At 39.1% G+C, this 20,406-nt stretch overlaps 2 protein-coding genes across 4 annotated transcripts in view; one reads left to right on the top strand and one right to left on the bottom strand.

Moving 5' to 3' along the window:
- Positions 1-5,129, bottom strand: part of pkd1a (polycystic kidney disease 1a) — a 64,283-nt gene extending 59,154 nt beyond the window's left edge. For 2 of the 3 annotated variants that reach the window (XM_044190301.1, XM_044190302.1), the window contains exon 1: positions 4,107-5,128. In XM_044190301.1, the coding sequence (XP_044046236.1) occupies positions 4,107-4,381 (275 nt within the window). In that variant the 5' untranslated portion in view covers positions 4,382-5,128. Of the gene's footprint in view, positions 1-4,106 lie in introns of all 3 variants that reach the window. The other variant, XM_044190303.1, reaches the window with a different exon arrangement.
- The window catches only part of LOC122873523 (somatostatin-like receptor F_48D10.1), a 32,375-nt gene continuing 15,148 nt past the window's right edge, over positions 3,180-20,406 (top strand). The window contains exon 1 of the mRNA XM_044190312.1: positions 3,180-3,272. The gene's annotated coding sequence lies outside the window, so the exon portion shown is untranslated. The remainder of the gene's footprint in view (positions 3,273-20,406) is intronic.

Here is a 20,406-nt window from a genome sequence, read left to right as displayed (position 1 = left end):
AACTCTGCTATCATCGTTATGTAAGAATATTTGTATTTATAACCTATTGACCAAGGTGACCAAGTCTTTAAAAAGGAAGAGATCCCATGAATTAAAGAATCAATACATTCAATTACTTATTGCCAAACAAACTGATCTGCGTGCTCTGTGGCGTTACACCAACCCCTTCCACTGTGAACTGATTACGTGTTCTAAACTGTGAAACCTTTAGACAGATGTTGACTAAATTTCGCAGTACCATGATGATTTGTGTCACAGCAATCTGCATACTAAACAAAGGCTTGAGACTTGAAAACCCGCTCATTTCACAAGCATTTCCCAGAAGTGACTTCAGAGTTGCATAAACTGTCTGTATGAAGTGCTAAGAGATTTTTATTATGTGTGTGGGTTGGACCAGATGGACTGGTGTGTAATGGGAATGCTTTTCTCCAGCTGCACTCTGCTGTATGTTAAAATACTTCACTACCACTGGATGATCCTGTTTACCAGGGGTGTGTCTAAAACGTTTTCGTTTGGATCGGGGTAGGGGCACAGAGGAGAGGAGAAGAAGCAGCATTGCTTTCACTTTATTTTTAGGTCCTTTCTCACTGGTTGACATGTTCTTGTTTCGTTTTTTTAATACAGTCTAACCTTTCAATACGTCAGATGAAAATCTGTTGCTTTTTACTGAAAGGAAAACTGTGTAACAGTGCAGTTTTGTCACACAGCATGTGTGCATATTTAAGACCAGACTCCATACAGCAAAACTTTGAGTAGAGTAGTAACATCTCAGTATTTATAAGCCTTGATGAAATAGCCTTTCAGGATTTTCTTAGCAGAACAATAATCTAGACTGTAATTTAGCCTCTAATAAATGCCAGATGATTACAGAGACCATTCTGTCTTTGAACATTATTAAGACAATATAGACCACAACGTTAAAGTCAACTTAATCAGGTTCTGGCTAGATAACTACCGCTGTGGTCTAAATGTCTTTATACAACAATGGAGTGCTTGAAAAATAAAGAAAATTCAGCAATAAATCAATCATGCCTTATCCTCTCTCTCACTCTCCATCTCTCTCACACATATACACAATCAGCAGAGATTCACAGAAACACGTGAAGGGCACATCGTGTTGCTGATTTTGTTGGAAAAACATCAGAATTAAGTTTTCATCATTTTACCACAGAAAAGGTATCTGAAATGTCTTCTGATGAAATAAAATGCTCAAAATGCGCCTGCCTCTGCTGAAACTGTGAAGTGAACTGTCTAATGCCAGCCGTGCTTAAACTAAATGTATTGGTGATCCGCAGCACTGCAACAATTCCTTACTTTTACAACGCACACACAGCCAGGTGCAGACCAGTGTGAGCTTCAATGCAATGTCCATCAAAATCAAAGATTTTTGTCCGCAGTACTGCATGATACTCTTTATTCATCAAAATTAAACAAATAACTAAATAAATGTGCTTAAAAAGCATTCGGTATTATTGCGGGATTAATTTATAATGAAAATAATCATCAGTTGCAGCCCTGATCTGCAACAAAATGATCGAGAATGGACAGTGCCAGTATTTGTTTCATCTCCACCCCTTTGATGGAATTATGTAGATACTGACACTGTGAATGAAAGCAGGAGTAGCGAAGTCTGTGTGTAGCGAAAGAGTCGCAGTGGCACACAATGACGCAGCATTCTCAAACACAATCCACCTGAGTGAGTGGTCCCATCTGGCAACTGCCCGGCCATGGCATGCACACCCATGTGGTGACATACACACTTACACACACACACTACCATCAGCAGCACCGCTGTCGGCCTATTATTCATTTACAGCATCTCTCCTAGTTGATGTTTGAAGGACAGTTCTGTTCTGTGAGCAGTTAATTAACAACTAATCAAGTTCAGATCCACGGTTTGTTTACTCCTCCAAGGTCTCAAATTCACACACACAGTGCCAATAACAAACACACAGTCCAATCTGTCATTCACTATTCACATTTATGGAGCTGAAACCTAAAGAATAAGGGAGTTCTGGGCCATATCTCTAGTCCTTTAATATCCTTGACACGGAGCAACATTTTATATTATTACCAATATAAGAAACACTGATGTATGGTGTTCCATTTTCTCATACCTGAAACGTCAGGTTGACATTATTCACTGCAAGACATGCTGTGACTGCACCTTGTAAAGATTCATGGTAGACTTAATGAACAGGCAAACTGCATTCTACAATAGTAAAAGTGGTGAGCTTACTATCTAATACATTAAATCTTTGAGTCCTGTGCTCTCATCTCTCTGCCCCAGACAGCCTGGCCATTACCCTTTCAAGTCCCTGCAAGAAAGGGTCCTTTTAAAAATTCTTTAAATAACGAGTGGATAGGTAATACAGGCCCAGCACTGCCTGCAGCATTATAAAATGAACATTGTTAAGTTCACCACTGGATCTTTCCTGGATGTCTCTTCCTGCCACAATTGGCCATGAAATCAGAGTTAATGAAAAGCAAATATCAGATTTTAACTCCCTACAAGAGGACAAATTAGTGAGGACAGTAATGTTCATAGTCGGTCACCTCCACACATGGCTTCTGCTGGCACAGTAGGACCAAGGAGGTTTATCTAGACTGATGCAATTAGCGCTCCAATAGAGTCTGACATGATTAGAGACAGATCCTGCTGCAGAATCTGTCTCTAATTAACATTGCACCTAACAAAGCACTCTTCCTCTCTTACACAAATGCTATCACTATATATCAAGTGATATTAAGGAAACCTGCTGAGATGAGAGGGTAGGTTTAAATACTTTCAAAACAATAAAAAATATTTCCAATTGCATAATGGTAATATTTGTTATTGTTTTGAAAGTATTGGTAGTATGCTGTATTTAGTTGTGAATAATTTCAGCTGAAACACAGATTTACTTGCTTCTAAAACCTAATTTCAACGATATTCATTTCGTCAAGTCTCTGAAGTAAGCAAGTCCCAAAATAATGTGCACTGATTATAAGCCTGGTATTTAGTGTAAATCTTTAAGTTAAATAAAAGAAGGTAGCATGAGGGGAAATAAATAATTGATAACATATGTCTTCCGTCGGCGCAGAACAGAATGTTCTCGCTGCAGCAGCACCAGAGGCTGAAGACTGATCTGCACCACAAACACCAGGTTCACTTCTCTGGTGACCAACTCCAATTAAACTACCAAACTGAGACACACATCCACACACACATCCACACAAACAGTGTCACTAGCAGTCTGGCCTTTGACAGAAGCCTGCGGCACACAAAAAAGGTAACTTTTTTTTTTAATTATCTGTGTATCCACATTTTGCTATCTTAAAAGGAATATTATATTTTGTTCTGTCTTTTGTTTTTAACATGCACACTGGTGCACAATGCTGCTTTGGTGCAAGTTTTTCAAGGGCACATTAATCCAATCATCTGCCAGAGCGCCTATGCATGACTAGGGTTGCAACAAACAATTATTTTTATTTATTATTGTCTAATCTGCCAAGTGTTGTCTGGATTAACACTTATGTCTAATGTCAGAAAATTGTGAAAAATGCCCTTCATAACTTCCCAGAGCCAAAGGTGACAGTTTGCTGGGATTGTCCAACAGTCCAAAACACAAAGATGACCAATTTCAACTGATAAAAAAATGGAGAAAAGCAATAACATACACATTTAAGAAGCTGGAACCAGCAAAATATTTGGCCTTTTATGCTTCACCAGTGACTCAAATGATTAATCGATTATCAAAATAGTTGCTGATTTATTTTCAAATATGTCAGTCGACCAATCCATTAATTCAGCTCCAGGCATGGCAACAACAAAAATAAAAGCGCAGATAAAATGAATTTAGAGTAAGGTAACTATTATCTCAATTTTGGATGATGCAAAAAAGAAATGATGATACAAAAATCTATTAATTTGTCAAAAAACAACTAAAAAATATAGTGGAAAAAATTAAAAGTATCTTATTACTTGCTTGCCATGTTATCAAACTTGAGTGAATGTACACCATTCGGATTTTTTCATTTTCATGAGAGTAGCTTTAAACTATTGCAACCATTAAAACCTGGTTAAAATCCCTGTCCTCATCAGGCTGCTTAGGCACTTTACTTACAGCACGTTGGTGGCTAGCGGGATGTCTGCCGCTGCTGGGGCCTTCTCCAGCCCGATGTTGGAGCAGTTGACGACGCAGGACGGCTGGGGCCCCGCCAGCGCGCAGCTGCAGTTAACGGGACAGGGGCTGCAACTCCTGCCGCCGTCCCCCTGCGGCCCGGAGCCCCATGCCTCCAGGCAGCAGAGCGCCACAAGCAGACTGGAAAAGAAGCTAAACCTCGGGATGCAGACGCCATGTTTTCGCTTGGATAAAGTCTGTCCATTTCCACAAGGCATAGCTCACTCACATCTCATCGCCTCTGATGGTGTAAGTCCTCTCAGTCTGGGAAGGAACAAAATACAGAGGACAACGGGAAACACACGCGTCCCTTTTTCCGTTCATGTGAGGAGACACAAACAGAAGAAGGGGTGAACTTTTTGACACCGCTATCTCCCCTGGGTTTTCTTTATTCTTCGGGTCGGATCCCCTTCCTCTGAAAATCTAACGGAGCTTCTCCAGAATCCTTTCAGGGGAAAAAAGTTTAGGAGAACTTCCTCTCTCCTCCTCCTCCTCCTCCTCCTCCTCCCACTTCATGCAGTTCTCGGAGCCGCCGCTGAGACTTGGCACACGGCTGTTTCCTCTCATTCCTTTCTTGTGTAATGCAAAAGCCGTTAAGTTATTAAACATGATTTTCTCCTCTCAGTCTTGTATTGAACAAAACTTTCAAATAAAACAGAAATAATTACAAAAAGTAATTAAATAAAAAAAGTAAGTATATAATTAGTGTATATTTCATATTCCATATTTCAAAGCCCCTATGACATTTTAGGTGATATTATGCTTTAGTGGTAGCCACATGTTCCCAAATTTACAGTTAATTATAAACTAGTTACCTTAGCAAAGCCAATTGACATCCAATGAATATGGGGCCTTCTGGACCCTGAGGGTCTGGGGCATCAGGGTACTTGCCTGATTTGCCCAGTTGGTAATCCAGCACTGATCAAGGTGCAAAGTTCATTTTATTCATCCATAAAAAATTATAAATAATAGGGCTCCCATCCTAATCAACCAACGCTGATTACAGGACATGGGAAATACATACCTATAAAATAAAACAATAAATTAAAACAACATAAAAGTGTTGTGAGTGTTAATAGTGTGGGTTAAAATGTGAAATGCTGATGTTTCTCACAGGTTTACCAGTTATTTACAAGCTTTGTCCACATACATTTTTTATTGATTTTTATTTTACCTTTATTTAACCAGATAAATCGACTGAGAACCAATTCTCATTTACAATGACGACTTGGCCAAGAGGCAGTGACAGGAGGCAAGTTGATACAAGACATTTAATACATAGATACAGCTAGTGCAAGAAAACAATATTAGACTAAATTAAAACATCACAATATATACAACAAGTGATCTATGTACTGTGTTCCAGAGAAGCAATTTCAAAAGCAGCTGCAGTGATCAGAAACTATCACTTGTAGTGAGTTATTAAAGGAGGGTAATGGAATGAAGGTGTGGAGTTTTGACATCTTTTGCAGCTCATTCCAGTCACTAGGAGTGGCAAACAGGAATGAGTGACGGCCAAAGAAGCTTAGGAATGACCATACTCAGGATTTTGCAGGAATGTAAATTACGGTTACTGTTGGAGATATTGAGTAGTGAGAGGAGATACGGAGAAGTTTTGCCAATGATCGTTTTATAAATGAACTAATATCAGTGGCTCTGTCGCTTGGTATGGAGTGTTGGCCAGTTGACTAGAGTATAGGTTACAGTGATGAGTGTTCATTGAGAAGATTTTTTGAGGCAAACCTGTAAATTAAGCCGCCATAATCCGAGATTGGGAGAATTGTAATTTTAACCAAGGTGTGCTTTGCACATAAAGCTGTTTTATCAGAAATACTTTATTGATCCCCGAGGGGAAACTCTTTTGTTACAGCTGCTCACTATCACGTCAGTGCACACAGGAATAGAAGTACTAAGCAATGTCATTTGTTCAACAAGGTCTTTCTCAGGTTGCTGCAGATGCCAGAACAGGAAACATATGCAGGGCCACATGTAACATTCAAGGTTTCAAAGAGTATAGAGTCTCTCTACTCTGGCCTTCAACTCCTTATATTGGCAGCCTTTTTGTGTTTCTAATGGTACTGAGGCAGTAGGCTACACTGTTTTTTCCTCTTTTCTACATCATACCTGGCAATAGGATTCACTATTCACTTAACAACAGCACTTTGTGTCATATATTTGGACAGTTTTTTTCCTTTGCTCTCCTCAGAAGTTCTCTGGAGAGGTAATGGAGGTTTTTCAGCTGGCAGATCTCTTTTGGTGTTTTTCAGAAAGCCTGTCTCTGGGCATGTTAGGGTACTTAAAAAACTCAGTACGAGGTTGAGCCAAGTGATCATGGAATCTTTCTAAACTCAGTTCAAGCAAATCAATTCAATTTCAGTTAAAATGTATAGATGCTTTATTGGCACAGCAACCAACGTAGAATCTGGTATGTGCATGTGTGTCTATGTTTCAGTATCTTTGCAGAAGAAGAGCTACATGTAGTTTGGTGAAAGCACGAAACCAAAACCTCCACTATGCATAGACGGGTTCTGAAATGATTTAACATAAAAAGAAACATCAAAGTACAAAGTACAGAAAACTTTTTTCAGGTAAAAACCCACCCATTCTCCCTGCAGGCATCTGGTGCACAAAGGAAAGAAGAGTCCCACTATAACTCTTGCACTCTCTTATCCTCATTAGCAGCATTTCATAGCAGAGTTCATATTTGAGAAGTAAAACGTGAGTTAAAGAGGGGATGTACCAAATGCTTTAGGCCAAATAACCCAAATGGTTACTATTCAAAATGAGTAACTGCACTGTAATCAGTTTCTACTATTTCAAAACATACAGTACACAATACACAATACTGTAGAAGAGAGAGTATCATATTACAGTTTTGTTTTTCCTTTTAGGTTGTTAAAAATCATTTTATTTCAGACTGCGATAGCTCATATTCTGTATCACTTTGTTGCAACTATTGTTCCAACTTGTGCTTGAAGCTATGTGATGTTGAGACTGAGTGAAATATTCAGACCCAATACCCCATGTTTTTTTATGGATGCACCATTCATTCATAATGGAAAGATGTGCATCATTCATACGTGTTTCCCCCAAAATCGGCTCAACATATTTGATATCTTTCAAAACTTTGGGATCTCCGCTGGATTTAAAATAAAGTAACTTCTTCTTAATAATGAACAGAAAAAGAAGAATATTATTTATAAAGTAGAAGCATTTTGACAAGAAATTACTTTACAATGTGAAATAAATTTACAGGGAAAATTAGAAAAAGATGAAGATAGACTAAATAAAAATAAATAAATGATACCAAATATTCATAGTGGCTTAAACATTCTAAAAAGCTTAAAACATCTTAAAATATTTCTTATTTGAAAAGAGTTCAACATTGCCAGTAAGTCTGACTTTGATGCCAGTCATTTAATTTTATTTAAGGCTGTATGTCCTGTACAATTCATTTTAGAATTTAGAGAATCAACATCTTATCAAAATCAGAAATACTTTATTGATCCCCAAGAGGAAACTCTTTTGCTACAGCAGCTCACTATCACGTCAGTGCACACAGGAATAGAAGTACTAGGCAAAAAAAACAAACAAAAAAACACTATAATATAGGTCAGAAAATAAATTAAGTACCCAGTGGGTATAAGTATAAAATAAAATAAGTGTGAAGTACAAAGTGGGTTTACCGGTTGATGATAATATGGTATAAAGTACTAGTGCATGAACTGCGAAGTTAAGTGCAGCTTATTTATAATGAGACGGAGGATATTGCACTGCAGTAATAGAGGTATGAATAAATATCAATATCAATAAAAAGGGAATTTAAGTGTATTGCCCAGGAGTATTAACACAGGATATTGCACAATTAGGTGAAGTATTGCATAGATGTAATGATCAATGTCCAGTTTAATGACTTAGGGTCATACAGACTGACACTTAGAGCTAGGAGTGAAAGAGTTTGATGGCCACAGGCAGGAATGACTTCCTGTGACGCTCTGTGGTGCTTTTTGGGGGGGATGAGTCTTCCACTGAAGGTACTCCTTTGTTTGACCAGCACGTCATGGAGCGGGTGGGAGACTCTGTCCAAGATGGCATGTAGTTTGGCCAGCATCCTCCTCTCTGACACCACCGCCAGAGAGTCCAGCTCCACCCCCACAATGTCACTAGCCTTAGCCCCAGCATGCAACAGCATACAGGATAGCACTGGCCACCACAGACTCATAAAACATCTTAGCATTGTCCGTCAGATGTTAAAGGGCCTCAGCCTCCTCAGAAAATAGAGCCGGCTCTGGCCCTTCCTGTAAACAGCTTGAGTGTTCTTAGCCCAGTGCAGTTTATTGTCCATGTGTACTCCCAGGTACTTGTAATCGTCTACAATGTCCACACTGACCCCCTGGATGGAAACCGGGGTCACTGGTGCCTTGGCCCTTCGTAGATCCACAACCAGCTCCTTAGACTTTGTCGCATTGAGGTGCAGATGGTTCTGCTCACACCATGAGACAAAGTTCCTCACCACATCCCTGTACTCGGACTCATCACCACCGCTGATACATCTCACCACAGCAGAGTCATCAGAAAACTTCTGAAGGTGGCAGGACTCTGTGTGGTAGCTGAAGTCTGTGGTGTAGATGGTGAAGAGGAAGGGAGAGAGGACAGTCCCCTGAGGGGCCCCAGTGTTGCTGACCACGCTGTCCGACACACAGTGCTGCAGACGCACATGCTGTGGTCTCCCAGTCAGGTAGTCCACAATCCAGGACACGAGGGGGGCATCCACCTGCATCGCTGCCAGCTTCTCACCCAGCAGGGCTGGCCGGAAGGTGTTGAAAGCACTGGAGAAGTCAAAAAACATGATCCTCACCATGCTTGCCAGCTTATCCAGGTGGGTGTGGATACAGTTAAAGTCTCAAAGGGCTTCACAAGCCCACATTATACAAAGACACAGAAGGACTTTCATCTCTACTAAGCTAAGAGAAAACCTCCACAAAAAAATCTGAGGGTGTTAGACCTTCGACAACTGAGCCACCAGAATGCTCCCTGAATAGGAAACTTTGATGTTTGTTGTGTTCAGGTTGGTTTGCTCTTGTTAAATTGAATCAGTTAATCCGGTGTTCTACATATTGTGTTATTATTTTACAAAATTCGGCTCTTCAAATGGCTGATTCTGAGCAAACTGTAACAAACAATATAGGCTACAGCCATGTTAATGGCTCCATGAGGCTGTATTTTGGCTAACATCAGCATCCTAACATGCTAACAATAACAATATACATTCTGTACTGTTTCCTAGGTTATATTTTTCTCTGTCATTTATTCATTCAGTATGTCCTGTTTTATTTTGTTACTCACCTCTCCTCTCGTTGCAGACTAGTCCTATCTCATTCCCATAAAAATACTCCTGCCTCATCCTAATCCCATGAAAAAATCCTGTCCTGTCCCAATCCCGGAAGAATGACTCCCATCCCACCCCATTACTGATATAAAATAATACTATATATATATATATATATATATATATATATATATATATATATATATATATATATATATATATATATATATATATATATAGTATTATTTTACCTGGTTGATTGTCTGCCCCACCCTTATTAGTTGCACCTGTGTCTTGTTACCTCCCCTCACTTGAGTATTTAGTTTGTGTATTTCCTTCACTCAGTTCTTTTTAGTATCCTGTGTCTAGCGTTCCAGCCATATTTCCTTGTGCTACCCAAATATTAATTCATTATTAATTTATTATTAGAAACTTAAGGTACCCCTCCACTACTGTCTTGTATCTGTGCTAAGTTTGTCACTAGAGAGGTGTTTTCACATTCCTCTACTGAAGGGGGAAATGTCTGTACACTTTAAAATTTGAGATTCAAACATAATCTGAGCCAATCGCGATGCCACCGGCAAAGAAACCTGAAACCTCCAGCGCAGAGTGGACTTGGCAGTACAGAGTGAAAGTTTGTGCTACGTTAGAGCAGTGAAAGTTTTGACAGCAAACATGGTAGGGTGTGCAGTTGAGTGTCGAGTGTGTAAACTGGACTCTGGAGCGTCCTTCAACTATCTACTAACATTACGTAATAACAATGTGAACACACTGTAACATCATAACAGATATTATTGTATGTTTTACAACCACTAACGCTGTGTCAGCCACTGCCAGTTACAAGCTAACAAACAACATAAACAAATAAAATATGCTAACTAAACTCACCATTCTGAAACGTATACTAGTCGTCGATTTTGGTGCACAATAGACTCCTCATCTGGGTCTGACTGAGGCTCAGACATGTATGGCTGAATCTCTATGTTTCCTCTAACTCTTACCATCTTGATGCGCACCACTCTCTCACCATGGGCCTATGTTTCTCACCCACAGCCATGCTCTCACCGACACCGGTCAACCTAACACACAGCGGTGGTGGGCGGGGCATTCAGAGATCCAGAATTTCTCAAAGAGTAGATGTGATTCCAGCCCCTTTTCAGTTATTTTTTTTTTTTGCTTTTTATGTGGGATAACCATGTTAAACAAAATATTAATCAGCAGCAAGTATTTTTACATACTTTAAAACGTGTCTGGAGGGAAACTTTTATCCTCCATATATGTTGAATCGTATGCACATTCAACCTCAGTTAAGGTCAGTGTTCCCTCCACCATAAGAAAGAGACTGGGCAACAAAACAGCCCCAGACCATCACACTACCACCACCATATTTTACTGTTGGTATGACGTTCTTTTTCTGAAATGTGGTGTTACTTTTACGCCAGATGTAATGGGACACACACCTTCCAAAAAGTTAAACTTTTGTCTCGTCAGTCCACAGAGTATTTTCCCAAAAGTCTTGGGGATCGTCAAGATGTTTTCTGGCAAAAATGAGACGAGCCTTAATGTTCTTTTTGCTCAGCAATGGTTTTCATCTTGGAACTCTGCCATGCAGGCCATTTTTGCCCAGTCTCTTTCTTATGGTGGAGTCATGAACACTGACCTTAACTGAGGCAAGTGAGGCCTGCAGTTCTTTGGATGTTGTTGTGGGGTCTCTGAATGGCTGAAGAAGAACAAAATGAAGACTTTGGAGTGGCCTAGTCAAAGTCCTGACCTGAATCCTACTGAGATGCTGTGGCATGACCTTAAAAAGGCAGTTCTTGCTTGAAAACCCTCCAATGTGGCTGAATTACAATTCTGCAAAGATGAGTGGGCCAAAATTCCTCCACAGTGCTGTAAAAGACTCACTGCAAGTTATCGCAAACACTTGATTGCAGTTGTTGCTACTAAGGGTGGCCCAACCAGTCATTAGGTTTAGGGGGCAATCACTATTTCACACAGGGCCATGTAGGTTTGGATTTTGTTCTCCCTTAATAATCACAACCTTCATTTAAAAACTGCATTTTGTGTTTACCTGTGTTATCTTTGACTAATATTTAAATTAATGATCTGAAACATTTAAGTGTGACAAACATGCAAAAAATAAGAAATCAGGAAGGGGGCAAACACTTTTTCACACCACTGTAAATATATGTTTCAAAGTCCATCCAATGTTGTTGATACATTTCACTCAAAAGCACAAATTGAACCTTATGGTGATGCCAGAGGAAAAGTCAGAGGATCACCAAAGTCATTCGGCTCCATCCTCTGGGGACCATGAATCTCTGTATAAAATTTCAGGGTGATCAGGGTGAATAGTTGTTGATGTTTCAGTGTGGACCAAAGTGGTGGACCACTGACATTGCCATCCCTAGATGGAAAAACAAGACAATAAGTTATTGATGTTTTCATTTTACATGCGTGTATTTTAGCCATATTATTATTTATTTGTCGATACCAGAAAATATTTTTTATATTGTTAGGATATGGATTTTGGCCACCCAGCCTGTTCTAACTGTTAGTACATACTGGTCTAACCACATATAGGCTACATAAAGTCCTGTAGCTATCGGGTTGATCTGCACTTTTTTGGCTGACCATTACAGACTAGTGAGCTGCCCTGCTGAACCAGTTTGTCTAAACCTTTGTAGTGTTCTGTATTCGTCTGGCCTGGACTGGTCCAGTCTGGGCCGGGTGAAGGTAAAATGAGCATGGCTCCTGTTTGGTTATGGGGAGGGTCCTCCAGCCCAGCCAGAAAAACAGCACTTACTGAGGCCTCTGTCTGTGTTATTGTAGGGCTACAGGAAGAGAGGGGGAGAGTGGGGGGAGACGGATGAGGAGCAAATGCAGGAGAGAGTGAGGAGGGTCTGGGTCTGGAGATGCTGAGTGAGATGGAGGCGCATAGTAGAGAGGAATGGAAGAGTTGTTGTCAAAGGCTGAAGGATAGATAATTGAGGAGGTGGCAAAGATAGTGATAGAAACCAGGAGAGGGTAAGAAGATCATCGTCCTCTGGTTTTAAGAGATCACTCAACAGTGATTACAGATACAGTATGTTTTGTCTCAATTGTAACTGATTTGAGACTAATTGTTGACTGACTTATTTTCATTTCTATGTGTAAAACATCACATTGAGAATTAATTGCCACATATTTTCAGTGCTATCAACAACTCTGCCTGAGTTACATCTATTCCACCCTCCCAGATCACTCTGGAAATTACATTTGCAGATAAAAACAGTAAAAACAAAAACAGTTTAAACTTCATTCATTTTCCCCAAGCCAGTGGTTCCCAGTTTTGGGGATTGGGACCCCTATAAGAGGTCACAAAATGAATGTAGTACAGTGGTGGAAAGTAACTAAGAATTTTTATTTTTTATTCTACTTTATACTTCTGTTCCACTAAATATCAGAGGGAAATATTGTGTGTTTTACGCCACTAGATTTATCTATCTTTGATCAAGATTTTACATTCAAAACATGTGATCAGTTTACAAAATATGATGCAGTGCTAGAGATTTAACTATCAAAATAAAGTAGTTAAAATGAGCTCCACATTAAAATGCTGCTTCCGTGTTAATTCGTCAGTAGTAATATTCCAATAATACACTGTATAATAATGTAACACTCTGACAGTGACCCTTCTGCCCAACAAACAGTTTTACTCTTGATACTTTAAATTTGTTGATAATACTTTTGTACTTTTACTTCAAACGTTTAGAGTTTTTTTTTACAGATTGGTGTGGCTACTTTTATTTAAGTAGAATATATGAGTACTTCTTCCACCATTGATCTAGCAGAAATATTAGAGAAGTGACAAGCACAAGCAGTCCTGAATGTATTGTATTCTACCCTATTTTTATCTATTAATAGCAACAAGTGTGGTGAATAGAGCGACAAATGGATGATAGCATCACTGCCACCATCTCTTCAATTGCTCCCATTGTATTTAATCAGCCCCACCTCCACCTTGGCCTCCACCTGTAAAAGGTATTGTTTCTCCTTGAGTGGAACAATTGTTTTCATTAGACAGTCTCCATCTGTGCTGAGCTAAATATCTGCTGTGCATACCTTACATGTACTGTGTGTGTGTGTGTGTTCAGGTTTTTGAGCAGTTTTTCTTTTTCTGCTCTTACTGTTGCTGCTGTGGGCATTTAAATCCCATTGAGACATCAGACACTGAGTGACCAGACATAAAGAAAAAACAATATGATGTAATGCAAAGCAATACAATGGCAACTACTATTTAGTTAATTGTGTGTTGTTTCAATGAGCACCATTGAGGTTGATGTTTTGCTGAACTGCATTTTATTAAAATATTAAAAAGTGTTTCTATATTTTGTCCATCTCATTTACATAAATGGAGGAGCAAAAATAGTAGAAATACCTTAAATATGATGTACTGTAATCCAGATTCAGATTTTGATAACTGAAAATTACATTGTGGAACACAAACAACATATACAATGACATCACACCTGGCAGGAATGAGATGCAACTTAAATTATTATTTTTTAAAGATTATTTTTTTGCCCATTTTTGCCTTTATTGGACAGTGACAGCTGCAGAGAAAGGCAGGAAAGAGAGGGGATGACATAGAGCAAAGGGTCCAGGTTAGAATCGAACCCCTTAAATTACTTAATTTACATTTACTAACTCAACTCTCATTCAACTGAAATAACAAAATTAACTGAAACATACTATTGATGGATCTTTTTGGGAGACATTATGCTTGCATTCAAAGAAAATGTGGTACTTACACTGCCAGACGATTGTCAGGGTTACAGACCTTCTGACTGCTATCCAGCAGTTTGTTTCACCAAATTTGTAGCAGGCAAGCTGTGATTTGCAAGAATGCATAATTTTCTCTTGCCTTAAACAAATACCATATTTGCAATCCATGCATGCATATGTGTGAGCCCTGTAGAACTTGACAATCATTTGTCAGCAGTAGCGCTAGTCATTTATGAGAAGTAGTAGTAATGGAGCCATAGCCTTTACAGTGGTGTGAAAAAGTGCTTGCCCCCTTCCTGATTTCTTATTTTTTGCATGTTTGTCACACTTAAATGTTTCAGATCATCAAACAAATTTAAATATTAGTCAAAGATAACACAGGTAAACACAAAATGCAGTTTTTAAATGAAGGTTGTTATTATTAAGGGAGAACAAAATCCAAACCTACATGGCCCTGTGTGAAATAGTGATTGCCCCCTAAACCTAATGACTGGTTGGGCCACCCTTAGCAGCAACAACTGCAATCAAGTGTTTGCGATAACTTGCAGTGAGTCTTTTACAGCACTGTGGAGGAATTTTGGCCCACTCATCTTTGCAGAATTGTTGTAATTCAGCCACATTGGAGGGTTTTCGAGCATGAACTGCCTTTTTAAGGTCATGCCACAGCATCTTGCTGGTGTGTTTTGGATCATTGTCCTGCTGCAGAACCCAAGTTTGCTTCAGCTTGAGGTCACGAACAGACATTCTTCTTCAGGAGTTTTTGGTAGACAGCAGAATTCATGGTTCCATTTATCACAGCAAGTCTTCCAGGTCCTGAAGCAGCAAAACAGCCCCAGACCACTACCACCACCATATTTTACTGTTGGTATGACGTTCTTTTTCTGAAATGTGGTGTTACTTTTACGCCAGATGTAATGGGACACACACCTTCCAAAAAGTTAAACTTTTGTCTCGTCAGTCCACAGAGTATTTTCCCAAAAGTCTTTGGGATCATCAAGATGTTTTCTGGCAAAAATGAGACGAGCCTTAATGTTCTTTTTGCTCAGCAATGGTTTTCATCTTGGAACTCTGCCATGCAGGCCATTTTTGCCCAGTCTCTTTCTTATGGTGGAGTCATGAACACTGACCTTAACTGAGGCAAGTGAGGCCTGCAGTTCTTTGGATGTTGTTGTGGGGTCTTTTGTGACCTCTTGGATGAGTCGTCACTGCGCTCTTGGGGTAATATTGGTCGGCCGGCCACTCCTGAGAAGGTTCACCACTGTTCCATGTTTTCGCCATGTTTTGTAGATAATGGCTCTCACTGTGGTTTGCTGGAGTCCCAAAGCTTTAGAAATGGCTTTATAACCTTTTCCAGTCTGAAAGATCTCAATTACTTTCTTTCTCATTTGTTCCTGAATCTCTTTGGATCTCGGCATGATGTCTAGCTTTTGAAGATCTTTTGGTCTACTTCACTTTGTCAGGCAGGTACTATTTAAGTGATTTCTTGATTGAGAATAGGTGTGGCAGTAATCAGGCCTGGGTGTGGCAAGAGAAATTGAACTCAGGTGTGATAAACCACAGTTATGTTTTAACAGGGGGGGCAATCACTTTTTCACACAGGGCCATGTAGGTTTGGATTTTGTTTTCCCTTAATAATAACAACCTTCATTTAAAAACTGCATTTTGTGTTTACTTGCATTATCTGTGACTAATATTTAAATTAGTTTGATGAACCGAAACATTTAAGTGTTACAAACATGCAAAAAATAAGAAATCAGGATGGGGGCAAGCACTTTATCACACCACTGTATATCTTCAAGTTATTTTGGGGATTCTGGTGTTTCCAGTGTCTATAATTTCTATTTTCATGCATTTTCTATTCTAAACTCCTGTTTAAATTCATCATAAAGATCACACACTGATATACTTCAGAGCTCGTTATACCTCTGATCAGCTGATGTTTGTTTTTGTGTGAGACAGAGATTAGAAATCTGATGTCTGCTTAACCTGTAATCCACAGTCGTGCTTACACTCCAGAGATATACAAGTTAAGCATCACCACAGAGTACAGCTTTAACACTTACCACAGACAACAGTTAAAAACTTTCTTGAGTTAAACATTTTTTTAACAGGAATTTTGTATTGGAATATATGAGTTTCTATATGTTAGGCTATACACATAAACGTGTCATAGCGCTTGTGCTGTAATTACAGTATTTTATTACTTGTATTTTATTTAACACTTAATGTAAGTCAGAGAAACAGTTGTATATTGTGCTCCTCTTTTCATACAGTAAAGTATACGGTACACAGTGAGAAGCCTTTTACTTGGTGAGAATGATATGATGTTACACCATGTGAAAGCTACAGCATCTCAACTAGTTACTCACTTACTCACAAGGTTGAATTAATAAAAAAGTTCTACATCTTATATTTGCACACACATTCATCTAGTTTCTTTGTTGACTGTAAATGTAAATTTCTAAAGGACATTTTCTTAACTGTTGGCAGTGAGAATATTGACACTACTACATAATAGTGTACATACAGAAAAGAAGAAAAAGCAGTTCTAATGCATTCAGCTTCACAATGACCTGGATGTATTATTATCTAGTGGATGTACCAAGGCTGAACAACATGCAGTAGTTTTCTCCATCAGAGTTCATGAGCATAGGTAAGTGCTTTACCTCCACTCTCAAGCGCAATAAAAAACAGTGGGCACTCAAGTCCAGCCATGAGAAATATATAGACTCAAATAAATAGTTGGCCAGAAAGCACTCACAGAGCGAATACCTCCGCCAAGGCTGCACAACCATCCAAATGTGTTATTCTAGTGATAGAAAATGGTTTAAGAAACTTTATCTGCACCTGGATCCAAAATGTGCATTAAAATTCCCAAAGTGATAGATAACCATGCTGACTGGCAGATGGCCAAGGTAAAACAGAAATATACTAGAGAGTTTATTCTTTAAGTATGTGACACAGTGGTTCCTCAACCACAGTAATTAACTCCAAAGGACACAAACAGCACTGACCCTCTCTCTGTACTTCTTACACTGTGGTGTGTTTGAATGATGACACGCTTGTCCAATCCTCGCCTCCCCCTTTTCAAGTGTCCTTAGGCAAGACACTGAACCCCAAATTGCTCCAGATGTGTGTATGATGAAATAAATGTAAGTCGCTTTGGACAAAAGCATCTGCTAATTGAATCTAAGGGGTCAGTTATGTGCAATGCTCAAAGGCACTCTGGCAGTAGTTGTTAAGGAAGGGGAGGAAAAATACTTTTTACTCATTATCTGGTTTCATTGACATTGCAGCAATACAGATGTTTCAGTACTTTAGGTGAGCCTCTTGTGGCAAGAACACTGAATTGCACTCCTTTGTGTGAAAAAGAGCTAGATACCTATTATTAAATCATAATAGTAGTAGTAGTAGTAATTGATGAAGATGATTATATTTTAATTATTGTTTCATGCATACTGTTCAGATATACACAGTCTACATTGCAAGACTACAACAAGTCCACAGATGAGTAAATAATTCCAATTTCTCACAAATGACAAATTTCAGACCCGCATGTAAATAGAACATGCAAGAAAAATCAAGATAATGACTATGTAAATACTTAATTTTCAGGCTTTTGAGAGCTAGCTAAAGTTAGCTAATTTACAACATCTACATTAAATAACCATTACAATTTGTAGTCTCTCTACATCAGTATAATTATAATTTAAAGGAATAGTTCAACATTTGGGGAAATAGTTGGGTGAGAAGATTGATACAGTACCACTCTCATGTCTATCCATTAAATAAGAAGCTACAGCAAGGAGAGGGTTAGCTTAACTTAGCATAGACACTGGAAATAAGGGGGGAACAAAAAAAACCCCAAAACGACTTGCTCTGTCGAAAGGTAACAAAATCTTTTTTTCTGTAATATTTACAAAAGTGACGTGTAAAATGACAAGTTGCGGTTTTATGAGGGGTTGTGTGCCCTTTCTTGGCCAAATACAGTGACGTCTTGGAGCCTTGTCGTCATTGTGAGACTCCAAAATGTCGAAGTATTCCTTTAAGAGTTTCAAGAGTTAAGACATTTCAGGAAAGACTGACACTTCCCATAGCATGCACTGTACAGAAGAAAAAGGGGCTTGTCCTGTTCTCTCAGATCACACCACTCACATAATCTATTTTTTTGATCTGTTCAAAAAAGCATCACAAGTACAAACTCCTTTCTTGGTTGCCATTACTTAATACAATTCCCACCAGGATTTTCCTTTAATCTGTCTGGGCCCAACTTAATCATTGCTTTCCTTTAATTGCCTTTGGCCAAACCATAGGCTTTGATTGCCTGTATTTAATGAATGTTTTTCTTACATGTTTATGTTTGGAGAGTATAAAGCTGCTTGCTTTCTGCGTTCTAAATGCTGGGCAGCCATGTTTTCCTCTTTTCCTTTTATCTCTCTCATATACACACTGCCCACAGGACAATGATGTCCTTTGACAGGCTGGTAAGGTCAACCCTCGGGCTGTGTGATAGCTTCACTCCAGGGGATTGTTGTGGAGATGGGCATAAACTTTCCCCCCTTTACCCACCTGACACTCAGATATTAACTAAAGACTGTGTGCATATCTAAGTGTGTTTATGTCAGTGTGTGTGTCAAGGAAGGAATACATAGAAAAAGAGGTAACATGGGAGGCTACAAATCAGTGGAAGTCAAGGATAAATGTTATGGTCACAGAAGCGTATAGGCATCATGTTGTATCTGCTTTGTCTGCTGCTACTCCGCTGCTCTCCTGAGTGTGTGTGTGTGTGTGTGTGTGTGTATGTATGTGTGTGTGTGTGCACGTGCGCACAGGGAGAGAGAGAGTAACAGGTAGAAATAGTCTGTTAGTGACACATTTAGAGATGCACATAATGAGACATACAGCTTACATAATTAAAACAAATAAATAGTGTGACAGGAACAAAACCTTTTCAAAGCATTTATAGAATGCCACATCTTACCCCTTTTGTGAAATTACGTAAAATTACATACATGACATTACATCATCTTATGCAGACGAACTCAGGTCACAGTAATGCACTAACATACGTGCACACAAATGAGTATGAGCTTTAAGATGCAGATTATATACTCTTATGTTATGTGAGCATTATGCTTCTTCCCCATGAATTGGATTATGTGACAATATCACAAACTGGACATAATGTACTATTTTCATCTGTTTGTGAACTTGAGTTTTTTACTTTACCGATATCCAACAAGTAGAAATGTTCTTGATATAAGCTGGGGACTGAACACCTGTTTCTGTGCTTGGAAAGCTGTGTTTCCAGGACCGACGGCATGGTTACATTGGAAAAATCTTATTTAGTATTGGTGAGCTGCTTCAAAGCAATTAAAACTCACACCAGCAGGACGCCGCGTCATTAAAAAGAGCTTTAAATTTATCCCCTCGGATGCAACAAGACATCAGTGGCATCCTCTGGGCGTTCATCTTACAGCATCTGTGGCATGCTGTAAGATGAGCGCAGAAAAAGACAACAAAAGGTAAACTAAGGTAATTCCAAATCTTTTCATTCGTGAAGAATTAACACAACAAGCACAAGAAGATAGCTGTATTATCAACAAACCAGCTGGCAAGGTCATAATGGATAGATAGGATGATATTTATTTGCAAAATCTGTTGGTTTTTGTGCATTTTTCTTGTTTCGCTTTCACTGTGATTTTTGAATTGCCATTTATTTTTTAATATGGATGCCAGGAAGACTAGCAGTCACTTTTTGAAAGCTAAAGTGGATCCAAATTAAGAAGAACAGTTTATTTATTTAGGTCTTAACTGCAATAGCATTCTCAAAGGGCTTCACAGGCCCACATCAGAGAGGATACCTGTCCTTCATGCAGGCATGGAAAACTACCAGAAAGAAAACCTGGGGAAACGTTTAGCCACCTGTTACATTGCCTGTGCTCTTCTCTATCCTACTAGGCAGGCTGATAGTTTCAGAATGTGCCAGTGGGAGATTGTTGTGTGGCAGAACAGATTTCCACTTGACCCCACTTTTAACACACCGTTATAGTTATTTCAAGGGTAAAATAGATAGCATGCTCAAAGTAAGGTCCAAGCACTTATTGCTGGATTGCTTTTGCTTTCACTTGAGGTGGAAAGTCTGTC

Source organism: Siniperca chuatsi, linkage group LG3 (assembly GCF_020085105.1).
Source record: "Siniperca chuatsi isolate FFG_IHB_CAS linkage group LG3, ASM2008510v1, whole genome shotgun sequence".
NCBI lineage: Eukaryota > Metazoa > Chordata > Actinopteri > Centrarchiformes > Sinipercidae > Siniperca > Siniperca chuatsi.
Note: the sequence above shows the minus strand (reverse complement) of the source record. Positions and strands in the feature narration are given on the sequence as shown.